General features: G+C 43.2%; 1 protein-coding gene across 2 annotated transcripts in view; it reads left to right on the forward strand.

The window, feature by feature from the left end:
* Positions 1 to 1,520: 1,520 nt before the first annotated feature.
* The window catches only part of LOC147455931 (SH3 domain-containing protein 2-like), a 55,371-nt gene continuing 34,331 nt past the window's right edge, over positions 1,521 to 22,560 (forward strand). The window contains exons 1-6 of one of the 2 annotated variants that reach the window (XM_086514559.1): positions 1,521 to 1,823; positions 11,069 to 11,191; positions 11,291 to 11,360; positions 18,862 to 19,010; positions 19,528 to 19,629; positions 19,721 to 19,921. In XM_086514559.1, the coding sequence (XP_086370685.1) occupies positions 1,764 to 1,823; positions 11,069 to 11,191; positions 11,291 to 11,360; positions 18,862 to 19,010; positions 19,528 to 19,629; positions 19,721 to 19,921 (705 nt within the window). In that variant the 5' untranslated portion in view covers positions 1,521 to 1,763. The remainder of the gene's footprint in view (positions 1,824 to 11,068; positions 11,192 to 11,290; positions 11,361 to 18,861; positions 19,011 to 19,527; positions 19,630 to 19,720; positions 19,922 to 22,560) is intronic. The other variant, XM_086514558.1, reaches the window with a different exon arrangement.

The following is a 22,560-nucleotide window of genomic DNA, read 5'->3' on the forward strand; positions in this document are numbered from 1 at the left end:
CAAGGTGAGGACTCACGATGGCCTGCACGCTTTCACAAGCTCGTGGAGAGCCCCTTGCGCTGCCTTTGGGTTCCCCTTACAATATTGGCCTCATTGGGTTCTTTCAATAATTTCTGACCATAAAATTGGGGTAATAAGCAATACAATTCAAAGCTCGATCAAAATGAGTGCCACAACCATGAATTGCTAATCATCAGTGGCTTCAACAATGATACTAGTCTCCATGCTCTCCAAGTGCTGTAAACACCTAGTGAGCCTGGGATGTTAGGAGAATGTGAAAGCTTGGTGTTGCTCACCTGCCAATCCGCACCAGAGAGCCCTAGATATGGGGGATTAGTGGGACTCTGCCAGGTCTCTCATGAGGAGAGCGCCTTGAGGATGCAATTCAAAGAGTTCGAGATCAGAAGCGGAGAGAGGGTTCGCTCGCTGTGAGTGTTGTCTGAGTGCGAGCGACATGCTATCCATGCCATTAAGCAGATGACGGGATTTTGATGGCATTGAAAAAGAGAAATCAATGTAGGGTTGGGCGAGGCTCTGATAGCACAAGGAGTTAGGGGAGGGCTCTCATAGTGTTGTGCATTTGAGGAGGGCGACTTGAAGGCGAGAAGCAAGAGAGGGGAGTGGTCGTGCCAGCAGAGAAAAGAGGCTCAGAAACACCATGAGCTCGCAGGCAGCCCGTGTAGGTCGAGCAGGGAGCCAGGCTCCACAAATGTGAAGGAGGTCTCAAGCTAGTCAAAGAGCTGGCCGGGAAGCTCCTCTAGATTTGCTCCAGAAAATAATGAGAGGATGTCGAGTATGTGGCGGATTCAAAAGCAGAAGTGGGGCACTTTTTTTAAGAGCAGCTGGAGGAGTACCTGGAAGGGAGGCATGGAGAAAATATGGGGCACGAAAGAGGGCAGGTAATCACATTGAGGAGACTCATAACCAACCAGCTTGTTTGCACAGACTCTCACCACCCAAGCTTGAGGTGCAACCCAGGGCTCTTAGTAGCCACCACCAGCCTACCCCTGGCGCAGTTGAAGAGAGGACTGCGCCACCTAGCCAGCAACATCCAACTTCCCTCCAGCAACTCGTCTTGCCATCATGCTACAATATTGGATGCATACTCTATCCCTGCCTGATCATGCCGTTCTAACAGCAGGCCCACCCCCATTAGCGGCGGGTAGCTATTTTCAATCTGATGGCTAGATTTCAACACCAATAAACATTCTGAGCTGGACTACAGAAAACGCGAGGGTAGCGTCAGCAGTACGTAGACTCGCAGAGTCGCACACGACTCTAAGGCTCTAAGCACAATTTCGCATTCGGCTCCAAGAAGAATTTCGCACACGCATGCCAAGTTACATCTTCCTGCAGCCTTTGCTGTGCAAAAGTGTTGGCCGTCCACGTGGATGCCATCCGTCAAAGTACGCCCAAGCAAACCCAACACTAAGGCCATTCTTTAGCAGGCCAAAAAGGGTAAGACCTTAGTAATTAGGTAGAGAGAGAGAGGTCCTCTTGAGCTACCTAGTCCTTGAAAGTTGACCGTTCCCTCTTCTCTTCGAGGTGGCCACCTCTCTAAACTTCTCCCTGCTTCCCCCCCTCTCTCTCTCTCTCTCTCTCTCTCACACACACACACACACAGTGCAGGGACAGTGGGCTCTGTGTGCCGCTAATGGCACCCATTGCCCACTTCACAAGTACGAGCACTCGACCCCTTTAGCTCTTTGTCATGCACGAGCTTCTGTGAATCGGCATCGAGCGTCTCTCTATCTTCTTTCTTGATGGAAGCCTTCCGAAAGCAAGCAAGTAAGCTCAGGGATCAGGTGGCCAAGCAGCAACAGGCACGGATTTTTCCTTTCGATGTGCGCATGCTGAGAGAGAGAGAGAGAGAGAGAGAGAGAGAGAGAGAGAGAGATCCATGCTTATGTCCTTTTTGTGTAGAGGGAGGTTCTGCTATTCAATGCGGATCTACCTCAGTTTGGCTAAACTGAAACCTTGAAATAAGACGCAGCACTTTGTCTGCATTAGATCTCGCACTTTATCAGTGAGAACTGGATCCATTAACAAAGAACATTTTTTCTTACCTCCTCAGGGAGTCAGGAAATAATTTCTTTCTGTTTTTTTCTTGTGAGTGTCGCATCGAATTAGTTGGTATGGTTCATGATTGATGTGGGCATTTACATGCAATCGGCTGCATGCATTGATAATAGCTTTACACAAAGTTTACATACAACGAGAGGGATAGTGAAATGAACAATACGTTTAATTGGAATGAGACTCAGTGCCCAAGTGACAATCACACACGCAATTCGGGTCACATGCTTACATTACACACACGTCCTCATCCATGGGACTAAGTAAAATGACGGGTCAGAGTGCTTTTGTTTGCAAGCTTGAGAGATCCTTGAAAGTTCTGGGGAAGAGATACGCAAAGGCTAGAACTTGACTTTGATAAATCATGGAGTTATGATGCCGACTAGAGGACGTGAGTTGAATGTGTTTTATGACATTATGTGATCAAGGTTGCATCCGCAAGTATGCACTGGTCTATATAGTATGGTACATTTGTACAGTACAAATTAGTACGTAATGTATGGATATCCATAGGACGTGATCATTATTTAAAATAGAAATTTGAGAGGCAGCAGGCCATATAGGGTTGTGCATGGTTTCGATGCTTTTTGTGGTAAGGGTGTGTTTAAAAGTATAAAACCTTGGATTACATTCAATGCTATAGTCTAGTGTTTTGTATGAAAATGTTGACACATTATTATTTTAGATATTTCAAAAAAATTATTATGTATAGATATGTACCTAAAAATTCTATCAATACAAAAGTACATACCTTATGTATTGATTACGTATTGTATATTGCATTTCCACCTTGTATGTGATGTTTGCATGAAGGACTTTGAGAGAAGCCATTGCTTAAGAATGTTAACACTAGTTTTGTAGAGAGAGAGCCACTTTTGTGTCTTTAGGGAATTTTGTAAATAATTTGCTAGTAATTCTCAAGAGGTCTAAACCTAAAATCCTCTGAAGGAAATATGTCCAACATAGAGTACAAGTTGATAAAAAATAGTAAGTATATAAATCAAGAATTAAAGGTGTATTTTTATGTTCATCTTTTAAGGATTAATTTGTAATTACACACAAAAATTTCAATAAAAGATCCCAAAGGTAGGTCAAATAAGTTGTGAGTAGGTTCAACCTATTTGAAAAAGCCCTCTATAGGTTTACAATAGAGCTATGAAGCTTCCGAAATATCCTTATGACATTTAATACTCATCCAAGTTGAGCAATAATTTGCTCAAAGAAAAAATGATTTTTTTTTGGATTTTTGAAGTTGAAGATGACTCTCAATGTCTTTTCCACATCTTATAACTCAAGAAGTTTTGTGAAGTTTTCATCTCGTGTAGGAAAGCTTTTGTCAAATCACCAAAATTTGGAGTGAGCCAGCCAATTTAGTGGCCCATATACAAGAATAATGTTAAACTATTAGTTGAGTAAAAACCTATGCATCATATACCAAGATTTTATCTAGACATCGAGAGGTGGCTTGTAGCCTTTGACACCATTTCTATAGCTTTGTTTTTACTTAGGCCCCTCTACTCATTACAAAGTGCTCACCTTTCATGCGTTGAATTATGAGGAGTGTTTGGAGATGAGAAGAAGATTTGACTCGATAGTGGTTGTTTCGATCCAGTGACTACAATGACATTACCAGAATCACTCTCAAGCAAGAAATGAAGCACAACAAAGGTAAGTCGAAGGAGAACAAGTCAAGTACCCCTTAGAATCAACATAACGGTAAGAACGACGGTAATTCTTTGTCTTCGTAATCTCTCTCTACACCTAGAGCATAGAACTCTTCATCTAACAGTGCTAAAAAAGAAAAGGCTAAACTTAGGAAATCCCTAAGTTAACACTTGATGAAAAAGCTGCCAGAAAATAGTAGGAGGTTGGTTAAGTCTTGAAGAACGAACCGAAAAGAGAACTAAAGGTCACATGAAAAGAGATCGTCCTCAGAAAGCACCCAAAGCACCCATAAAAGAATCCACATAGTTTTTAATGATTATCTAGATGAGTCTTTCATGAATTGTTATGGTCATGTGAATGGTCAACGCATTGTGATTTTTGTTTATCCTTGCAGTATGTATGATGTAATTAGTGATTTTCTTGTGAAGAGTGCATGTTTAGAAGCTATTCCAATGAATCTCATTGTGGTCTCAAGATTTGCTTTTGGCATGCAGTTCTTGCGTACGCATATATGTCCTAAAGTAACAATCTAGTTCAAAACATAAGTGTTTGTCTTAAGTTTGTTGTTTCTCCTCTGTCTGGATGTGATGTGATATTTGGCATGAAGTGGTTTCGTGAATTTGATCCACAAGTTAATTGGAAACTCTCTCTCTCTCTCTCTCTCTCTCTCTCTCAAAGATGTCTCTCTTGTGGTTATTTGTTGTAGTAGAGTAATCCTTCCTCATTGATCTCTCTTATGTTTTGGAAGGAGATAAAACACGCAGTTTGATAGTATCTCTCAGTACATAGTCACACAGTTTAGAAAAGAATCACTTGTTGTGTAAGGTGCAGTGGAATGAATGTTGAAATTTGCTCAAGATGAGTGCTCCGAATTGTGCTCAAGGGTTCCTTTTACTTATGGCAGGGAGAGCCTTCCGTTCCTTAATGAGAGAGTGCAATGGACACAAACAGAGTGAATGGATACTGTGCGTGAAGGTGCATGAGACTGAGAGATAGAGAGAGAAGAGAATACGACACCTGAGACGTAAAACCCTCCTCCAAGGGCCCCACTCTCGATGGCGAGAATGGTCTACTATTGATTGCACAATTTGGTACAATGGTTGATGCAAATCTAATGGCTAGGTCGATGTCGACGGTGTGGACAACGAGGATGAGGCTATCTGCTACTGTGATTTGATGTGCAACAAGGCTGTCTATCGTGCTTGGGACTTGTTGAATCTACTGCTCTTCTGTCTGTTGAATTTGCCTTGTTGGAAAACGCTGATTTGACAGTGCAAACGTTGAAGTAGCTGCTGTTTGCTGCTACCAAAAACGCTCGTCTGGGCTGTGCAGAAACGCTGTTTTCTGTGGCCTGAAAACGCCGGACAGCATGCACAAAAACACTGGTTATGGTTGGTTGAAAAACGCTAGTATGTTGGTGCTGAAATCGCCATGGTATTGGTTGAATCTGATGCTTCAAAACGCTATCTTCTGGGGTTGAAGTGCTGGTTTAAGGATCCAAAATCGCTGGCTTGTTAGGGTTGAAAACGATGACTTTTTAGGACTGAAAACGCCAGGCTATGGTGAGGGTCGTCTTGCTGAGAAGGGTCTCTAGAGGGCCTACTGCACTTGAGTGCCTGATGCTCTCCTTCTTCTGCGAGATAGTGCTAGCCCTAGGTTGCTTATATATTATCTTAGCAAAATTGCCCTACCTAGTTCCCAACAAAAGTCACTTAATAAATAAGTGAAAAATGTCAAAATTAGTGAAAATAGGTTTAATGCACTGGAAAATTTTCTTGATGGATTCTGATGGTAATGTTGATGATCATGCTGTGCGCAACCGAAGGATATGCATCTACTCTACGTGACTGGTCATGCACGGTCTGCGAACAGACTCACAAAAGTGCCAGATCACTTCCTATTATAGACTGACTTGACTGAACTGAACCTTGGTCATGCTGTAGCTTGTCCACGGACACATAGGGTTGGATGTGTCACGTGATATGTTGCATGAGAAGAAACCTTTCTCCGTTATTCATTCTCTAAAGCATAAGAAGCATTTGTGTATGGTAGAGATTTCAGTGTCAGTATTGGTCATCAAGCCCTCAATTGGCTCCAACTCACCATGCCTAGTGTATTTTGCAGCGACCGTCAAGCTAGACGATTAATAAAAAGCTTGTTTCCCCTCAAGCTTGAAAAATTTCTTAGAGATGTTGCTTGGAGTAGATGATGATATCATCAAAGAACACTCCAGTGAATTTGCGATAGGGTCTAAAGATTTTCTCCATCAAATGATTGAACGTGGTTGGAGCATTTGTCAAACAAAAAGGCATGACAAGATATTCATAAAGACCAAATGTTGTACGGAACGCGTTCTTTAGGATATCTTCATTCACTATTCTTATTTGATGATAGCCACTTTTAAGGTCAATCCTACTGAAGTAGGTCGAACCTTGTAGCTTATCAAACAGATCATTGACTCGCGGTACGTGAAATCTGTTTTGATAGTGATATTGTTTAGTGCTTGATAGTCCACACACATGCGGTATGTACCATCTTTCTTTTGCACTAAAAGGATTGGAGAACAAAAAGGAGAGGAGCTAGGCCTCACCATCCCGTTGTCTACCAATTCCTGTACTTGCTTCACGATCTCCCCTTGTTGAGCTTGGGAAACTCGATAAGGAGGCTTGTTAGGCGGTGAGCTTTCTGGTAGGAGCTCAATTCGATGGTCATCATCCCCTCGTTTGGATGTAAGTCCATAGTGATATCATCTATAAAACATCTTGGAATCCATTTAGAAAATTAGACAAGTCTAACTCTTCTTGATTCCTACCATCTTCATTTGATAAAATATTAGGACCTTTTATAGGTTGTTTGACAAAAATCATGTACGCAGAAATTGAGCTTTTCATTGATATGTCATAAGCAGGAGAATTTACAAGGGGTATGATACGACCAGCTGGGCTCATTAGCATCTATGTACATGTTCTTTTCCCTCTACTTGAAGTATAACCTTCTTCTAGGAAACTTTACATTAACAGCCATACGGTCAATTCATGGTGTTCCTAGGATGACATCTTCATGCTTGAGAGGAGAGATCAAGAAATCTTCTTTGTCAACATAGCCTTGGACATAAAGCTTCAATTTCCTAATCAAGGGAGTAATTGCGGCTTCTTGTCCCTTGAAGGCTCCATTGGCTACAACAACATCTTCCATCTCATGAGCTTGAATGCCTAACTTGGTGGCCAACTCCGTTGATATGAAGTTGTGAGTAGAGCCAGAGTCAAACAAGATGAAGGCATCATGTTTCCTTACCTTTTCCCAAGGATAGGAGAGAGATGATCCTTTGCAATGAGCATCCTCTTTTAGAGCTTTGATCGTGGAAGCTCTAGGAGTCTTATTGCGGGCATTTCTTTTGGAGCAAGAATGATAGCTATGTCCTTGCTCTCCATACTTAAAGCATTTGCGGTCCTTACGAAAAGCTTCTAGCTCTTCAGGAGAGAGTTTATTTTTACCTTTGTAAACTCCCTTCTTCTTGGACCGATTGTTGTTGTTGTTGTTGGAATTGCCTTGGGAAGAGTTTTGGACATTGTTCTTTCCCTTTGCTTCGTTTCGGTCTTTGTTTTCCATGGGCTTGGCATTCCTTTTAGCCCATTGTTGGAAATTGATGCGCGAAGAAATCATAGTGTTGTGGATTACTTTGGTGATAGAACCAGGTTGGGAGTTGACATTTTTGGCCATTTTTTCAGGTAATTCCGCACAGAATTGTTGCTTTTGCTCGGCGAAGTCTATCTTTTGAAAGACGATAGCCTTGAGATGTAAATCCCAAAACTTGTCCACATATTTGTGGATAGACTCGTGGGAGAGCAGCTTTAAACTCGGCCATTCGATAAGCACTTTGTCCTTTGCATCGCTTGCAATGAATTGCTTCATGATGGAAATTCGTAGAGTTTTCCATGTCTTTGGGGCTTCACCGTTGCCACGAAGGCTAGCCCACCATTGACGAGCAAATTTCTGGAAGTGCATAGCTACATGGCGTAGCTTAGAGGACTCTGTGAAGCCCTCGTCCCCATAGGCCACATCGAATTGTTGGATGAAGGCCAAAACTTTATCGGTAGCACCAAAGGTGTCATCATAGGTGAGAAAAGAGATACTCTTTCCTCCCTCCTTGAACTTCTTAAGCTTTTGGGACCTTCGCCACGCAGGATAGGATTTGGGATGTCCTCTCCTCTTGTATTCTCTAGGAGAGTAGTTGTTGCTTTCGTCGGAAGAGGAGGAAGGTGAAGAAGATGGAGAAGAGGGTGACCTCTTTCTTGCCTTTTTCTTCCTTTGTTTCCTCTCTTCCCTTTCAGAGCGATGAGGAGGAGGACTATGGGTTGACCGTTTCCTCTTGGGAGGAGTTGGCGATCGTCTAGACCGTTGTCTTCGTGGAGCCACATCTTCAGAGGAACTTAGTGATTCGCTTCTTTCTCGTTCTTTGGATTCTTCCTCTCTTATGGGAGAGAGTCTTCTTCTGGGAGTCTCCTCAAGAGGCCTCCTAAGCCCTCTCTCCTCTTGGAGAGGAAGGGAAATCCTATAAGTACGAAGTTGTTGAATAACTTCGGCTTGCAAAGCAGGGTTGCCCATTGTTGCAACCTAGTAACAAGATAATTAACAAACATGGGGACATCATCATTAGCACCTTCATGCAAAATCAAAGTTGTCAATATTCATTCTACTCTCTTGGTTATTGTCAGCCATGCTAATTAAACTTATGTATAAATTACTTTGTGCTTTGGTATCTCAAAAACCTTAGTCGCTACTCTTATTTACCTTTGAAAATTAGTTCTCAGCAGCCACACTCGTGGTTTGGACATTGTTGATTGCAAAGACTAGTGGAAAGGGTGTAACATTGCTCGGTTGCCACACCTGTGGTTTAGACATTGTTGATTGCAAAGACTAGTGGAGAGGATTTAACATTGCTCGGTTGATTATGGTTCCTGTGAGCTTGCCAGTAGCTCAATAATGGTTAAGCCAAAGGCAAGCTTCGAGAGATTCCATTATTAAAACTATAGTTCTCGATGGTGTACCTCGAACTAAGTCCTTTTCAACCAAGATAATAGATCCCTGTTCCACTTACCCTATTGCAATGAACAGGTCCAACCTTTCATGGACAACTTAAGGACCTTTCTTCTTAAATAAGAAAAGAGAAACCAATAGCTCTGATACCAATGTAATGGAAACGGCCTATGAACATTGAGAATAGCGGAATTAAGAACTAAAGTGAGCATTTCTATGAGACTACTTTGAGAATATAGAGGGTGAACTCAATTAGCGGTAGCAACATAAACTTTATACCTAATTAACTTGGCATGAATAATACTTTTGCAAGAGAGAGAGTTAGAGAACTTGACAATAGTTGAGGACCGGATTTATGTGGAGCCGGTCCCCCCTCCAATAGGCTTTTGTATTATAGATTCTCCCATAAAGAGAGACTTGGTACAATACAATCTTTGTGTTCCTTGTGACCTAAGTGATGCAATGAAGATGGAAAGCTTCATGCATCACGAGCATAACATAAACTCTGTAAAAGCATTAACCATCCCCGGCCTCAGTCCCAAGGCCTCAAACACCTTCAAAGGCGGAGAGAGCTAGCGAGGAATGAGGGTAGGGAAGAGGAAGAAGAAACATTCATCTGAGAAAGAAATAGTTCCTCACTTATCATCACTGTTCTTGCTTAGCATAGCATAATAGCATAGTAATGAAGATGGAGAAGATGGCAAGTCTAAGCATTGAAGCATGGCTCTTGGTTGGATTTGCATTCCATAGCCAAGAGTGTTGGTGTAGGCTCTCAACTTCTCAACAAGCTTGGAGAAGGAGATGGAGTTCTTGCACTTGGCACTTCACACAATGAGAGAGTATTTGTGTGTGTGTGTTGGTGCGTGAGAGAGAGTATATCCTTAAGCAAGCCCTCTACTTGCAGGTCTACCCCCTCTTCTAGCTCATGCTTGTGGCTCATTGGCTTTCTTAAGCCTAATTAATCACAAGCCTTGGTCACAACTAGCAATAGAGGTAGCCTTTGGACAAGTGTCCTCCTTTCTCCTTTGAGAGCGAGGACTTGATAAATGCTTAAACAATTAATTTAAATAGATAAATTATTATTGGACCCCTCTAGGGATCAACCAATAGGCTTTAGGCACACTATAAGGGCAATCTAGCTAGGGGCTTGACATGTGTCCCATTTCCCTCTTTGAGCAAGGGGTGTCCTTTGGGTGAAGAAGGAGCCATTCAACACCCCTCCTACTCTTGGGGCTCGCCCCCTCCTTTGTAGGCACATGCTTGACTTTTTGGAACACCTTAAGGCTTAATCCCCTCTAGCACCTCAGTCTTGAAGCACCTTAAGCACCTTAGTCAACATGCATGACAAGCACCTCAAGCACCTTAGTCAGCAAGCACAACAAGCACCTCAAGCTTGGGCCGGGTGCTCACCTCAAGCACAACCCTAGCTTGCCTAAGGTCCTAGGTATAAGGACTTTTAACACTAACCGTTGGAGGTTTTTAATGAAGCTAACCCTAAGGTCTTTCAAGCTCCATTAGCTAGCATTGCTCTATGACATACCATCTCTCATTTGGACCCATTAACTTCGGTCCCGTGTCGAGATAGATCCATAAGCACATGTCTATATTCTAACTCTTGTTCCCATTTATTCTCCCACATTAAATGATCAGTTTAATATATGAGAAAATCATTTGGGTTAGGTAGATATTAGATTTTATGACATCCTTGTAGCACAGGAGGTAGTCAATACCTTTTCTATGCGATATCCTTAAGTGGAAGTGTGTATGGGAGTGTGATTTGTGACTAACAATTTGTGTTAAGAGTGTTTGGGATTAAGGTTGGTGGCGATGGCTGCTGAATGACAAATGCATGGATTGAGGATGAGGGTTGGGGTTGAAGCTTGTTGCGGTGGGGACTGAATGCAGGGATTGAGAGCAGCGGGGCCATTGAGGCCAGCTGGGAGCCGAGCATGCGAGCACTGTTGCACTGAGCTATAGACAACACGCGAGGATTTTGTGTGGCTTGTTTTTCTTTCTAGGGTTTTATGTAGTATAGAGGATGGGTTTGGCGTTCGTGTTTGTATTATTTAGGGCAATAGGCTTTGGAGATTTTTAAGTCGGTGTTTTTGAAACAGAAATTTTTTCCCAAGACCTTGACCCCATGTGGAGGATGTCTTTGCAAAAAAGCTGATATAAATTCTACATATTTGAAAATCCCAATTTTGTGATGTTAGTTGAGGAATCTCGGATTGATTGTTGTCAAATAGCCTTCGTTTGGTCACTAAAATAGCCTCATTGTCTTTGTCAACAGGCTGTCTTGAAACAACTTTCTGGGTATGCTAGCTCACAAGGACCCGACATCATTGGAGATGAAGCAGAAGTTCAAAGGCATCAACAATTAGAAAGACTTTACACCTCAACACGGGTGGCAAAGGTCATTCTTTTGTAGTTGTATAAATTTCATTCTGTCCAATTTGAATGATATTTTGATAAGTGGGTAGAATGGCTTACACAAAGCCTTGTTTTTTTGCAGCATTTTCAAAGAGAGATTATAAGAGGAACTGAGGGGTTTATATCGGCTGGTTCAAAACAGCTTGAAGTTTGTATGTGTTTTCAACTTTGGTCCTATTTATTAATTACGCTGCTCTGGTAAATCAGGTCACACTTTAGGAATCATTATCACAAGAGAGCATGGCATTTTCTTGATTTTGAAATGCTCAATTGTCATGGTTTTATTTGATTATGGTTGCACTTCATAATAGGTGGCTTTTTAGATGATGTTCATAATATTTGAATCCTGTTTCAAGTTAATTTTAGAGTTTTACAAGTGCTGTGTCTTCATGTACTTGCCTGTTTCTATGTCAGACACTGTGCCATATAGTTGAAGATATCCTTAATACATCAACGCAATCGTGCCCCTAATAACTGGCTTGGCAAACGACCTAGCCAAGAGCTTTTGGACTGAAATTCTGTCATAAAAACAATGCAGAAATGAAAGGGCCTCCTCTTTGACAAGTGAAGAATGAATGCTGCTGGTTCTATCCTAGGCAAAAACTTACCTACATAGGGTTCTTTTACCAGCAAGATGATGGTTGGCAAGCTCTTTTTGTCTATTAGGCCGGCTTTTAGGTACTACTTGAAATATTTGCTGCTGGTTCTATCCTAGACAAAAACTTATCTACGTAGGGTTCTTTTACCAGCAAGGTGATGGTTCTTTGTCTATTAGGCCGGCTTTTAGGTATTTCTTGAAATATTTGCTGCTTTTTTTCAAGGTGCCATAACTGTTTAGAATATGACCATCCAATGCAAGGTGAACTTTCGTGTCTCTGATATGGGATATGAAGAGCATTCATGGTTTACTGTAATGTGCCTCTATCTAATCAGGCGCATTGTATGGACTCACAATCTATGGTGGCACTTGCGGTGCAATTTGTGGCCCAAATTACTGAGAAGACCATACGAATACAGGGATGGCAGCTCACGCTATGCTTTTTGAGAAAAGTCTACAAATTTAATTGAGTTGTTGCTTTTGAGGATCGCTGTTTATCAAGAGCTCTAAATTACAGGATTTATGTCACTTGTAACTCAAATTCTGAAAGTGGTCTCTTGCCTTCTACACATAGAAACATGGGACGAGGGATATGATAGGTTTTCGGATTAGGATTTCTACGTCTAGACTAGCATTACTACTGATCAGTGCGTACTTCCGTCTAGTTACAGAATTCTTCTCTCTAGAAAGATGGTCCCTAGCAAACTCTAAGTCATAGCAAGAATCATCTCTAGCCAGGTATTGACTTTCTCTCTCTAGATTCTCTCATCTCTCTTTAGAGGGTGCTGATTTTTTTCTCTCTAAAATTGATTTTCATATTTAAGTGGTGGCTATGAACGGGCTGACCGTGCTATCGCTCCCCAAGTGAAAATCTTCCCTTCGAAGACTCCTATGGCCAAAGGGAGGCTATCACCTCGAGGATTGTGAGCCAAATTTGCTGGGCCTAAGGTAGCGCCTTTGGTTCTCCAAAGGATGCCCGCAATGAGGGAAAACCCAAGGGTTGTCCACCATGTGCAAGCTAGACCCTCACTCCAGTCCATCTGTGTGGGTCCAACTACCGAAAGAGAGTAATCCAACTTGGTGGCTAGTCGAAAGTTGAGTGCAAGGGTCTACAAGGAACTTATCTGTAATCCCTTGCTGGTACTAGTGCTAGTGCCGTAGTGTTGCTGGAATGGCTTGCTGCTTGGACACCAATATATGCCTGTTAAACCGAGCCGTATACTGGAAGGAAGGATCCTTGGGGTGGTTGGGAGAGGCAAAGGGATCTCCCCACAACCACTCAGAGGATCCCATTGGAGTTGAGCTAGAGGTCAGATTGTGAAGGCCCATAACTGCCATACGTCTTTGACTATCTCCTTTGGATTGAGGTCAAGAAACAAATGTCGCCTAGATATAGGGAGCAGTGTGATCCTTCAAAAGGTTCAGACCGAGACTATAGCTGCCTCGCATTGGACGCGAGAATGCTGACCTCCCTCTTGCATTTTGAGAAGAAGCACTCCCTCTTCCTCTAAGTAAGCTCGAAATATGATCAAAATCTCCAATTGCATAAAGGCTCCCTGTCACAAACTGCTACCTTGTCAAGCCACTAAAGAACTGAGCCAGCCTGTAGATCTTGGCTGAGGGGCCTAAACCCTAAGAAGAAGCAGCAGCTGGTCGGTTTTGGCTTGGTTCCATGGCCGTCTGTGCTCCTGCAGGCTGGGAATATTTTTCCCTAGCCTTGGTATATTTTTCCCCTGAGCCCTATGGGCATCCGGTGCCTTTTCTCCCCCTTTCTCTCATTGTCCCCCATTTATGAGGTCGTGGAGATATAGTGCTGGGTCTGGCAGGTTGGTTGGTTATTTGCCTATATAGGGAGAGGGGGGGTCATCTCTTTGCCTATATTGCAGTAGAGCCCAGAGGGGGGGCGCCCTTAGTGGGCAGCCCTTGGGGGCAGATCTGGCCTTGGTTGGCAGCACTGTAGGTTACATTCTTAGCGTTTTTGCCTAGCTTATCAGCGTTTTTCAGATCAGCCTCAGCGTTTTTGTTGGGTAGCAGTTGCACTATGTGGAGACCCTCTCTACGGTGCAGTATGTAACAGACTTGGACACTCCAAGTCAAGAATCAATCGCGACAGCACCAAATAACCACTTCAAAACAATTCACAGATCACAATAGATTTGCACTGGCCCGGCGGAGTTCCGTGCCTAGAGATATTGGCCCCAAAGACTGGCGCCCCTTTCGGTATTTCTTTTCATATTAATCAGATCAGAGTACAAGAGAGTGGCTAGGGTTTCACTCTCAGACTCTGCCTCTAGATGCTCTGAGAAGTGAGGCCCTCACCACTAATTTAAAGATTACAAGGGATGCCCAAAAGCAGAGCCCCAAAAGCTTTCCAGTTAAAAGCATAAGAGCTCAAAAGCTCTTCTCTCTCAAACTCTTCTCTTTTTTTTATTAAAAAAAAAGCATTCTCTTCCTTTCTCTTGCGTAGAGTAAAAAGCAAGATTCGCGTCGCTCATCATTTAAAAAAAAAAAAAAGCCCCCCGCGATTTCCAAAAATTAGGGTTTGTGGCAGAAATTAGGCAGGTCTTTAAGGGTTTCTAGTAGAAATTAGGGTTTTTGCTGTCCGCCACGTCATCACTTTGTGACATACCCCCCTCTTGAAAGCAATGTAATCGACTGCGATTACGCTTGCAAAACCGACAAAAGCCATAAACCGTCTTAGCAGACACTGACTGTTAGTACCTACGTACTAGGGACACACATCTAGCACATGTACCAAATTGACAGTCACATCACACTACATCACAAGACATCACAGGACATCACATGACATTCAACATTCATTCGGATCTTAGACCATGATTTATCGGCAATGTAGCTAGCAATCATATCTAGGTCCAATCGGGACCTCATCGATGTCCGATTGACTAACCCCTATTGCAACCATGTCTATTCGAGATCAATCAGACCAAAATGCTGCAGTCATTTTGTCTGTCAGTTCCTGCACTCACAAGAAGTCAAGAACAAATCAGTATCATTATCAAGAATTCCATTTCTTAAAGTCATCCAGCAGAATACTGTCAGCTCTCAGTATCCCTGAAGCTCAAAGAGACATCAGTGACTTTAGTATCAAAATCAAGGCATCTATTGACAAAGGAGCGGAGTAACTCCTCTCTTGTGCATCCCACTGCACCAGATCTTTGGCCAAGCTGAATTTCTGGGTTCCATTTGGAGTAGACTATGCTAAACCAAAACATCGAGGTAAAGTTTCACAATCCGAGGAGTATCTGCTAGGTCCTCCTCCTCTATCCACTTCGCATCAAATGTAGGAAAGTTCTTGAACTTAACCAAGAACCGCCTTCGGACTTTACCTTTCTTCGTATCGTTATGTGCCAAAATCTGTTCAGGAACAAGAATCTCCTCGTTTTCTTCCACTTCGGGTTGCTCATCACCCTTAACAGGTTTCAAGAGACTCACATGCAATGCATTGTGAATCCGGCAGTTTCAATCGGAAGGAGACATCATTTATCTTGTTAGTGATCTGGAAAGGTTCGTAGTATCGCATACTAAGCTTTGGAAAAAGCCTCTCCTTTCTCTTTTTCTTTCGTAGGAGTGCCTTCTCAAAACGTAAGAGCACCCAATCATCCTCCTTCAATTTCAAGTCGCGACAATGGCGATCCGTTGCCCTTTTCTCTCGTTCTTGAGACTCCTGCAAAGTCTCGCGAACCTTGGCAAAAGCCGTACCAAATCTCGCAAATATTCATCCGCTTCCAATATCTAATCTTTCGTGCTCAGGAAGGATGGAACCTTCGCAACACTTTCAACAATCTCACATGGCGTCTTCCCCGTCGAAGAGTGTATCGTGTTATTGTAGGCAAATTCCACCAAAGGTAAGTTCTTTTCCCATTGAGTCTGCTGATCTGAGATACAAGACTTCAATAAATCTAAAATCAGTGAATTGGCAATCTCAAATTGCTCGTCAGTCTGCAAGTGGATCGATGACGAGAACTGCAACTGTGTGCCAATGTTCTCCCAAATTGCCTTCCAAAACAAACTCATAAATCTGGGGTCTCTGTCGGAGACAATCGTCTCAGACATGCCATGTAATCGGAAAATCATCGTGATCATTCTGTATTCTCGGGAGATCAAAAATGAAATCCATTTCAATACTTTTCCAGGGGTGGGTGGGTATGGGTAAAGGCTTTAACAATCCTTGTGCTTTATGCCTGTCAAACTTGACCTTCTGGCATACCAAGCAACCGCGCACAAACTCTTCCACATCTTTCTTGAGTCTCGGTCAAAAGAAATATCTCTCTACCCCTTTCGTGGTGGTAGCAATGCCGCGGTGACCTGTAAAAGGTGGACAGTGTCATTCAATCATAACCTTTTCCCTCAATGGCTGTGTAACGCACAACATAGTCTTTTTCATCAAGTAGCCTTCCTGAAGGGAGTATCCAGCTACTGTCTCCCCATCCCGTATCCGTGTGAAAATATCTGCAAAATCTGTATCTGTGGCATACTGATCGACCATATCCTCGAAGCTCCTATGATGTATCACGGAAATAGCCAGAACCAACGGTTTCCGAGACAAAGCATCTGCCACCACATTCTTCTGTCCCTTCACATGGACAATCTCGAAGTGAAACTGTGACAAGATGTTCGCCCACCGCATCTGCTTTTCCGAAAGCTGCTTCTGTGACAAGAAGTAGCACAAAGTTTGATGGTCTGTAAAGACAATAAAATCCGCTCCGAGTAGGTAATGCCGCCACTGAGTAAGAGCATGGATAACCGCCAAAAGCTCTTTCTCATAAATCTGTGCTGTCATCTCCGGCTTAGAGAACAAACGGCTCTCGTAAGCTATGACATGGCCTTCTTGCATCAAGACCGTACCCAGACTACGACCACAAGCATCACAATATACTTCAAATGACTTCTGCAAGTCCGGCAAAGTCAAAATAGGTCCCGTAGTCAATTTCTCTTTCAATGTCCGAAAGATAGTCACCTCTGTGGGTCCCCACGAAAAAGGTACTCCTTTCTGTGTCAAGGGGCAGCATGGTCAGCGATTTTCAGCAGTTCAAAACAGCATTCTCCCGCAAGCAAAATCATTAGATCGTCGTCGCCGTCGACTTCAACATAGATACACTTTGCATCAGCATTGTGTACTAGTTTTTGTCAATCAATAGCATAGACCTCTCTCGATGGCGAGAGAGGGGCCCTTGGAGGAGGGTTTGACAACTTTCTGGTGTCGTATTCTTCTCTCTCTATCTCTCAGTCTCAGCACCTTCATTCACAATGTTTATCCACTTGTTTGTGATCACTTGCACTCTCTCATTAAAGGATGGAAGGCTCTCCCTTCCCTAAGTAAAAGGAACCTTGAGCACTGTTCGGAGTACTCATCTTGAGCAAAGTTGAACATTCACTTCCGCTGCACCTTACAAATCTATTGCATTGTAGTCGAGTTTTATCGGCTTGAGGGTTTCGTTGAGGAAATTGATGCACTCCGAGAAGTCATTCTTGGTCGTTTCCCATGCTTGAGGTAGTCCACCAATGCGGATCTTAAGGGTATTTTCTTCTTGGAGTCGTTGTTCTTGAAGCTCTATTGTCACACATGTCTTCACCTTTGCAAGTGTTACTGAGCGGGTTTCAATGGCCTTGGCTTCGACTTCTTTACTTTGTTGGTGGCAAGATCGACCATGGAATCAAATTGTGCCTCAAGCTTGCTAATGCGAGCTTTGAGGTCGCGATTCTCTTCCATAACCCGATCGAGATCTGTTTGGAGGTGCTCGATTCGATCGGATTTGCTCGGGGCTGCTAAAACTGCAGCAAAACTCGGTCATGTTTTCGTCTTCGGGGTATTTGCTTTGGTCGTCATGTTTCCTATGGGAAACTTCTCCTTGTCGAGTGTCCACACACAACCGAAGCTGTGAGAACTGTGGCTTGTGGAAACCCCCTGTCATGTGGACAGCCAAAGCTGTGAGAACTGTGGCCTGTGGGAGCCCTTGTTTACCCTTGTTCTTAGGTTGGGCACCGGCAGGGGCCGATTTAGCAGCCAACAGAGGCAGTGGGGCCGACACAGCGGCGGAGCCGACACCGAGGTTGGGCGCCGGCAGGGGCCGATTCAGCAGCCGACAGAGGCAGCGGAGCCGACAGAGGGCGGGTTGAGGGGGCGGGAGTCGTGGGCTTGTGAGGGCTGTATGTCTGAGGGAGGCAGGGCTGGGTTTAACTACTCTGTCCAGGCGCTGGCCCTGCAGCCTGGCGGGGAGCAGCAGAAGCAACGTTGCAGGCTAGGGTAGGGCAGGGCAGAAACGCCGGCAGAGAGAGGTGTTGTTGGCAATGGCGGGATATGAAGGAGCAGCAGCAGCAGAGAGAGAGGCTGCTGGCAATGGCGGGATATGAACGAGCAGCAGCAGCAGCAAGCAAGCACTGTCATGGATGCCTCATCTCCGTCAAACTTCTCTGAGGAAGACCATTTTCAAACATCATGAGATGCCAAAGACCATTGTCAGTGATCATGATCCTCACATGGCTAGCCTATTTTGGAGAGCACTGATCTGCCGGTTGTGATATTTCATAATGAATCATGATTTTCCTTTTTATGTTCCATTCATAACACACATACCTCAAATGTAGTGGTATCCACGTTGCGGAGAAAACCACAAATCTACATCAAATTCAATCTGGCATGGTGCAGCTGAGAAGAGAAGAAAGCAGTGTTTTGTTTTGCATTGCACACCCCATGCAAATGATACTGCAACTAATAGAAAATCTAATCCAATTGGTTAATTGTGAACAGGACGAGATTGTGTTCTGCTCCTTGTAGCCACTTCTAAACATGGCTGATAACTGAGCCACAGAAACAAGGAGGATCCTTTGTGTGGTAAAACTTCAACATGAAGCCATGCTCTTTGAGTCATGCGTTGGACGCCAACCTATGGTTTAAGGATCAGCTTAGCATGCTAGCCTGAATATTCAAAAAATAAGATGAGAGCATTGCATCCTATGTTGAGTGTGCATGAGTGTGTTGAATTTGTTTTCAGAAACTCGAAGTTTGATCTATATACTTGTGGCCTTTGTAGACACGAAATTGGCAGAAGATTGCTGCAAGTATGCAGCAGAAGGGCCTAACTCCACAGGTCCTCTTGGTCGGGCTTCTAATCTTTTTGGAAACTCAGTGCTTCAACTGGAGAAGGAAAGGGAGACTCTGCATCGAGGTTTGGGAACTCAGGTCTTGTTTTCTGAGACTACACTCTGATTTAAAGGTTTGGCGCTGTTTTTGTTTTGACAAGCCTACTAACATTTGATACACACCAATGCCATTCCTCATAACATTCACGTGTTAAGGTAAATGGATTAGAAGTTCTGAACAAAATAAATTTAGTGCACTCCAGTACCTTTCTGTCGTCAATTTTTGTCATGGTTTTTTTTAGCAAAATCCTTGTAAGTCTAGCATTTTCAAGTAAATAATGGTTTTTTAAAAAATCTTTTTTGTTTGTTTTAGAAACAAAGAAGGTGATTTAGATTTTTTTCTTTGTCTGTTTTCTTTTGTGCCTTGCTTTTCTGTTTTTGGGAGTGTTTTAGCCCTCATAATTCGTAAGTTTAGACTTTTTGTGACCTTTTGAAGGGATATATCTTCTGTCTACTTGGTTTGCACATTCACAATGCACATGCTTCCCAGTGGTGTTTTTTTACATTATTTAATTCCTAGTTGATCTTTGATGTTAATAACTAGCAATGACCTGTAGGTTGCGGAGCCATTGAGATCCATGGTCATGGGTGCTCCATTGGAGGATGCAAGACATCTTTGTCAACGTTATGATCGCCTTCGTCAAGAAGCTGAAGCTCAGGTTTTACGCATACATTGATCCCACACTGGCTTTAAATGTTTTAGAAGTGTCTTCTCTGTGAATTTTAGGAGCATGAAGATTTGGTAAACAGGCAGTGGAAGTTTCTAGAAGACAATTGAAAGCCAAAGAAGGAGGTGGAAGTGTGGAGAATACTTACAAAATGCAGGCAGCTGAGGTGAAGCTAGCAGAGCTTACCTCGTCAGTGCTGACTCTAGGAAAGGAGGCCGCAGCTGCTATGGTTGCTGTAGAGGCCCAACAACAACGCCTCACCCTTCAACGACTTATTGCAATGGTAGGAACTCCCTCCATTCAATGTGGTAGTGTAGCGTTTAAAAACTAATACATGATACCTTTAAGGATGTCTCCTAGTATGTTGACCACTATTGTGGACAACCACACGTATCCTTGCACTGACTCGTTGGAGATGGACAGTTGGAGGGGTCTTGAAAGAGTCGTGAATGCCGATTATGTCATAACACAGCCAAGAAGTATGTGTGTCACTACCTGGTGTATGATGAGATCAGAAAGGTAGCCACATCAATTTGACACCAGAGGTAGCTACTACTGTTTACTCAAAGAGGGATTTTGAATGTTCAACAAGGTGAAGCAATTCAGGCCTGAGACGTCTAGGGCTTCCTGATGAAGATACATAGCCTTGAAAGAAACTAGTCTTTCGGCTATGGGAGCATAGGGGCTTTGCGTCCCAATTGCAGATCAATGCATTTTTGTGCTAATTTTTCTATTTAATTCTGCTTTTATTGCGAGGGTCCTTTATGGCTGAGTCTGCCCTGCATCTCTAGAGTTGTGACAGAAACTCAGTACACAGATCTTTGTATTGATGCATGTGGTGTGGGCGTGCATTGGTACCTAGTTCTACACCCACTATTGGGTATTGACGATGTTAGTGGGGATGTCCTAGTATTTAGTCAATACTATGCATGATGGAGTTGATAGTAATTTTGTCTTGTGGATGATTACCATGAGTCCATACCTTGCATGTTTTTCCTTTAAAGGTGAATCTGGGCTTATCTTGGATTCATCTAGGTATATCTTCCTAGTCTCCTCAAATGTCAGATCATCATCCATAATGGCTTGGTTTGTACATTGATTTACCTATGGATGACACACCTCTATTGTCAAGAGATTTCATTTTTTTTTATAAGCAAAATTGTCAGGACTCAGCACGTCAAGTTTTGGTATGCGGACTTATTCTTCTTTTTTGACTCCTATACTTATTGATCTAGGTGTGGCTTCTTAATAATTTATGATTGGCATGCAAGTGATCATTGAAGATTTCGGCAAATGGTCTATGAGCTGTATCTGAGGGAAGGTAATGGCTGCAAAGACAAAATGGGAAAGACCTTCTGATGTCGCTGATTTACAGCCATGAACTTCCTCCATGCAAGCTTTGTGAGCCAAAAACATCAAAGGAGTTGGAGAAATGGCAGGTAGGGTTGAAACAAGCTGCATTTATGGTTCAAGGTTGCTCCTTCAAAACACTTTTAAAAGGCCCACATCGCTCCCTACTTTTGAGGTGCAATAAAAGAGTGAGGCTGCCTGATGGGAAGTGGACAAACTCAAAGCCCTTGTGTGGAATGAGCGTCTCAATGAGAGCTGTAATTAAGACACTAAAGCATTGGGTGACTAATGTGCCAATGTTGCATGTTGTGAATCTTAGGAGGCCATTCGTATTGAGATGGATTAATAGTGATTATGCAGTTGGTGCAACGCTATCACGATGGACCTATTGCTACATTTGAATGCAAGAAGCTTTTTGATACTGAAATGTGCTATCGTACATATGAGAAAGAGCTTTATGTGTGGTCCACGCTTTTACGAAGTGACGGCATTATTTGTATGGCTCACACTAAGTGTCAAGTGCACATCTAACCCTATGTGCACTTGGACAAGTTGTAACTCCTATTTCTAGGGTTTAGGATAGCCTTGGAAGTGTTCTAGCAACCTTGTGAGCCTGGACGCAATACATGCATGTCCAGGCACTTAGAGTAACTGCATATCCTCTGATTGCACAACCCATTATCACGAGCATCAATACCGAATACCCAGCATAAGCATTCCCAGCATAAGCATTTTTACCGCATGATCCCTTTTTTCCAAACTGCATATGAACTATTGATATTCTCTCACAATTTCCACTCTCCTTTTGTTTTGGTCATTGCACATTCGCTCATTAAGCTAAGGGGCTCTCCCTTCCTCTAGTAAAAGGAACCTTGAGCACTCAATGATCACTCATCCTGAGCTACACCATCATTCTCTTACGCTGCACATTCCATTGGTATCGGAGCTCTTTGGCAATGTTCGGTATCATCGCTCAAGTAAAGAAGCACGAAGAACCACATTTTTTTTCTGCTTGTTGTGATTGCACGTAACCCAAGACCACTTGGGCGTGTCAATCCCTAATCTGTGTTTTTGAAGAGTGTCAAGTAACCTAGAAAAGAAGGGCTTGTGCAACCTCCCTTCGTTCCACTTTTCCATTTATTGAGAGCAGACCTTGCACTTAGCGGCAGGCCAATCGACATGAGGTGGGAAAAAGCAACCTTGGTGTGAGCGCAAGGCCGCCAAGGGGTGCACCCGCAGGAAAGAGTTGAGCTTGGGTAAGATTAAAGCCTTCTTAAACGCAGATTGCAAGCAAGAAACCAAGTACCCAAGAACCTCAAGAACCCAAGTACTCAAGAACCTTAAGAACTCAAGAACCAAAGAGCCCTGAGTACCTAAGAACTGAGTGCATGGTCATCACTCGAAGCGGAATGGATACTGGGTGAAGGTGATGAGAATGGAGTTGGAGGAGACGAAGTTTCTACACCAGGAGGATTGTTCCCCGATCCTCCCTCATCCCCATCTATGCCACGGATTGTATCAAGCCCTATGGAGACTTTGGTCGAGTCAATGATGGAGGTGATGCTACAACAA

Source organism: Adiantum capillus-veneris, chromosome 6 (assembly GCF_014529385.1).
Source record: "Adiantum capillus-veneris isolate H3 chromosome 6, ASM1452938v2, whole genome shotgun sequence".
Taxonomy (NCBI): domain Eukaryota; kingdom Viridiplantae; phylum Streptophyta; class Polypodiopsida; order Polypodiales; family Pteridaceae; genus Adiantum; species Adiantum capillus-veneris.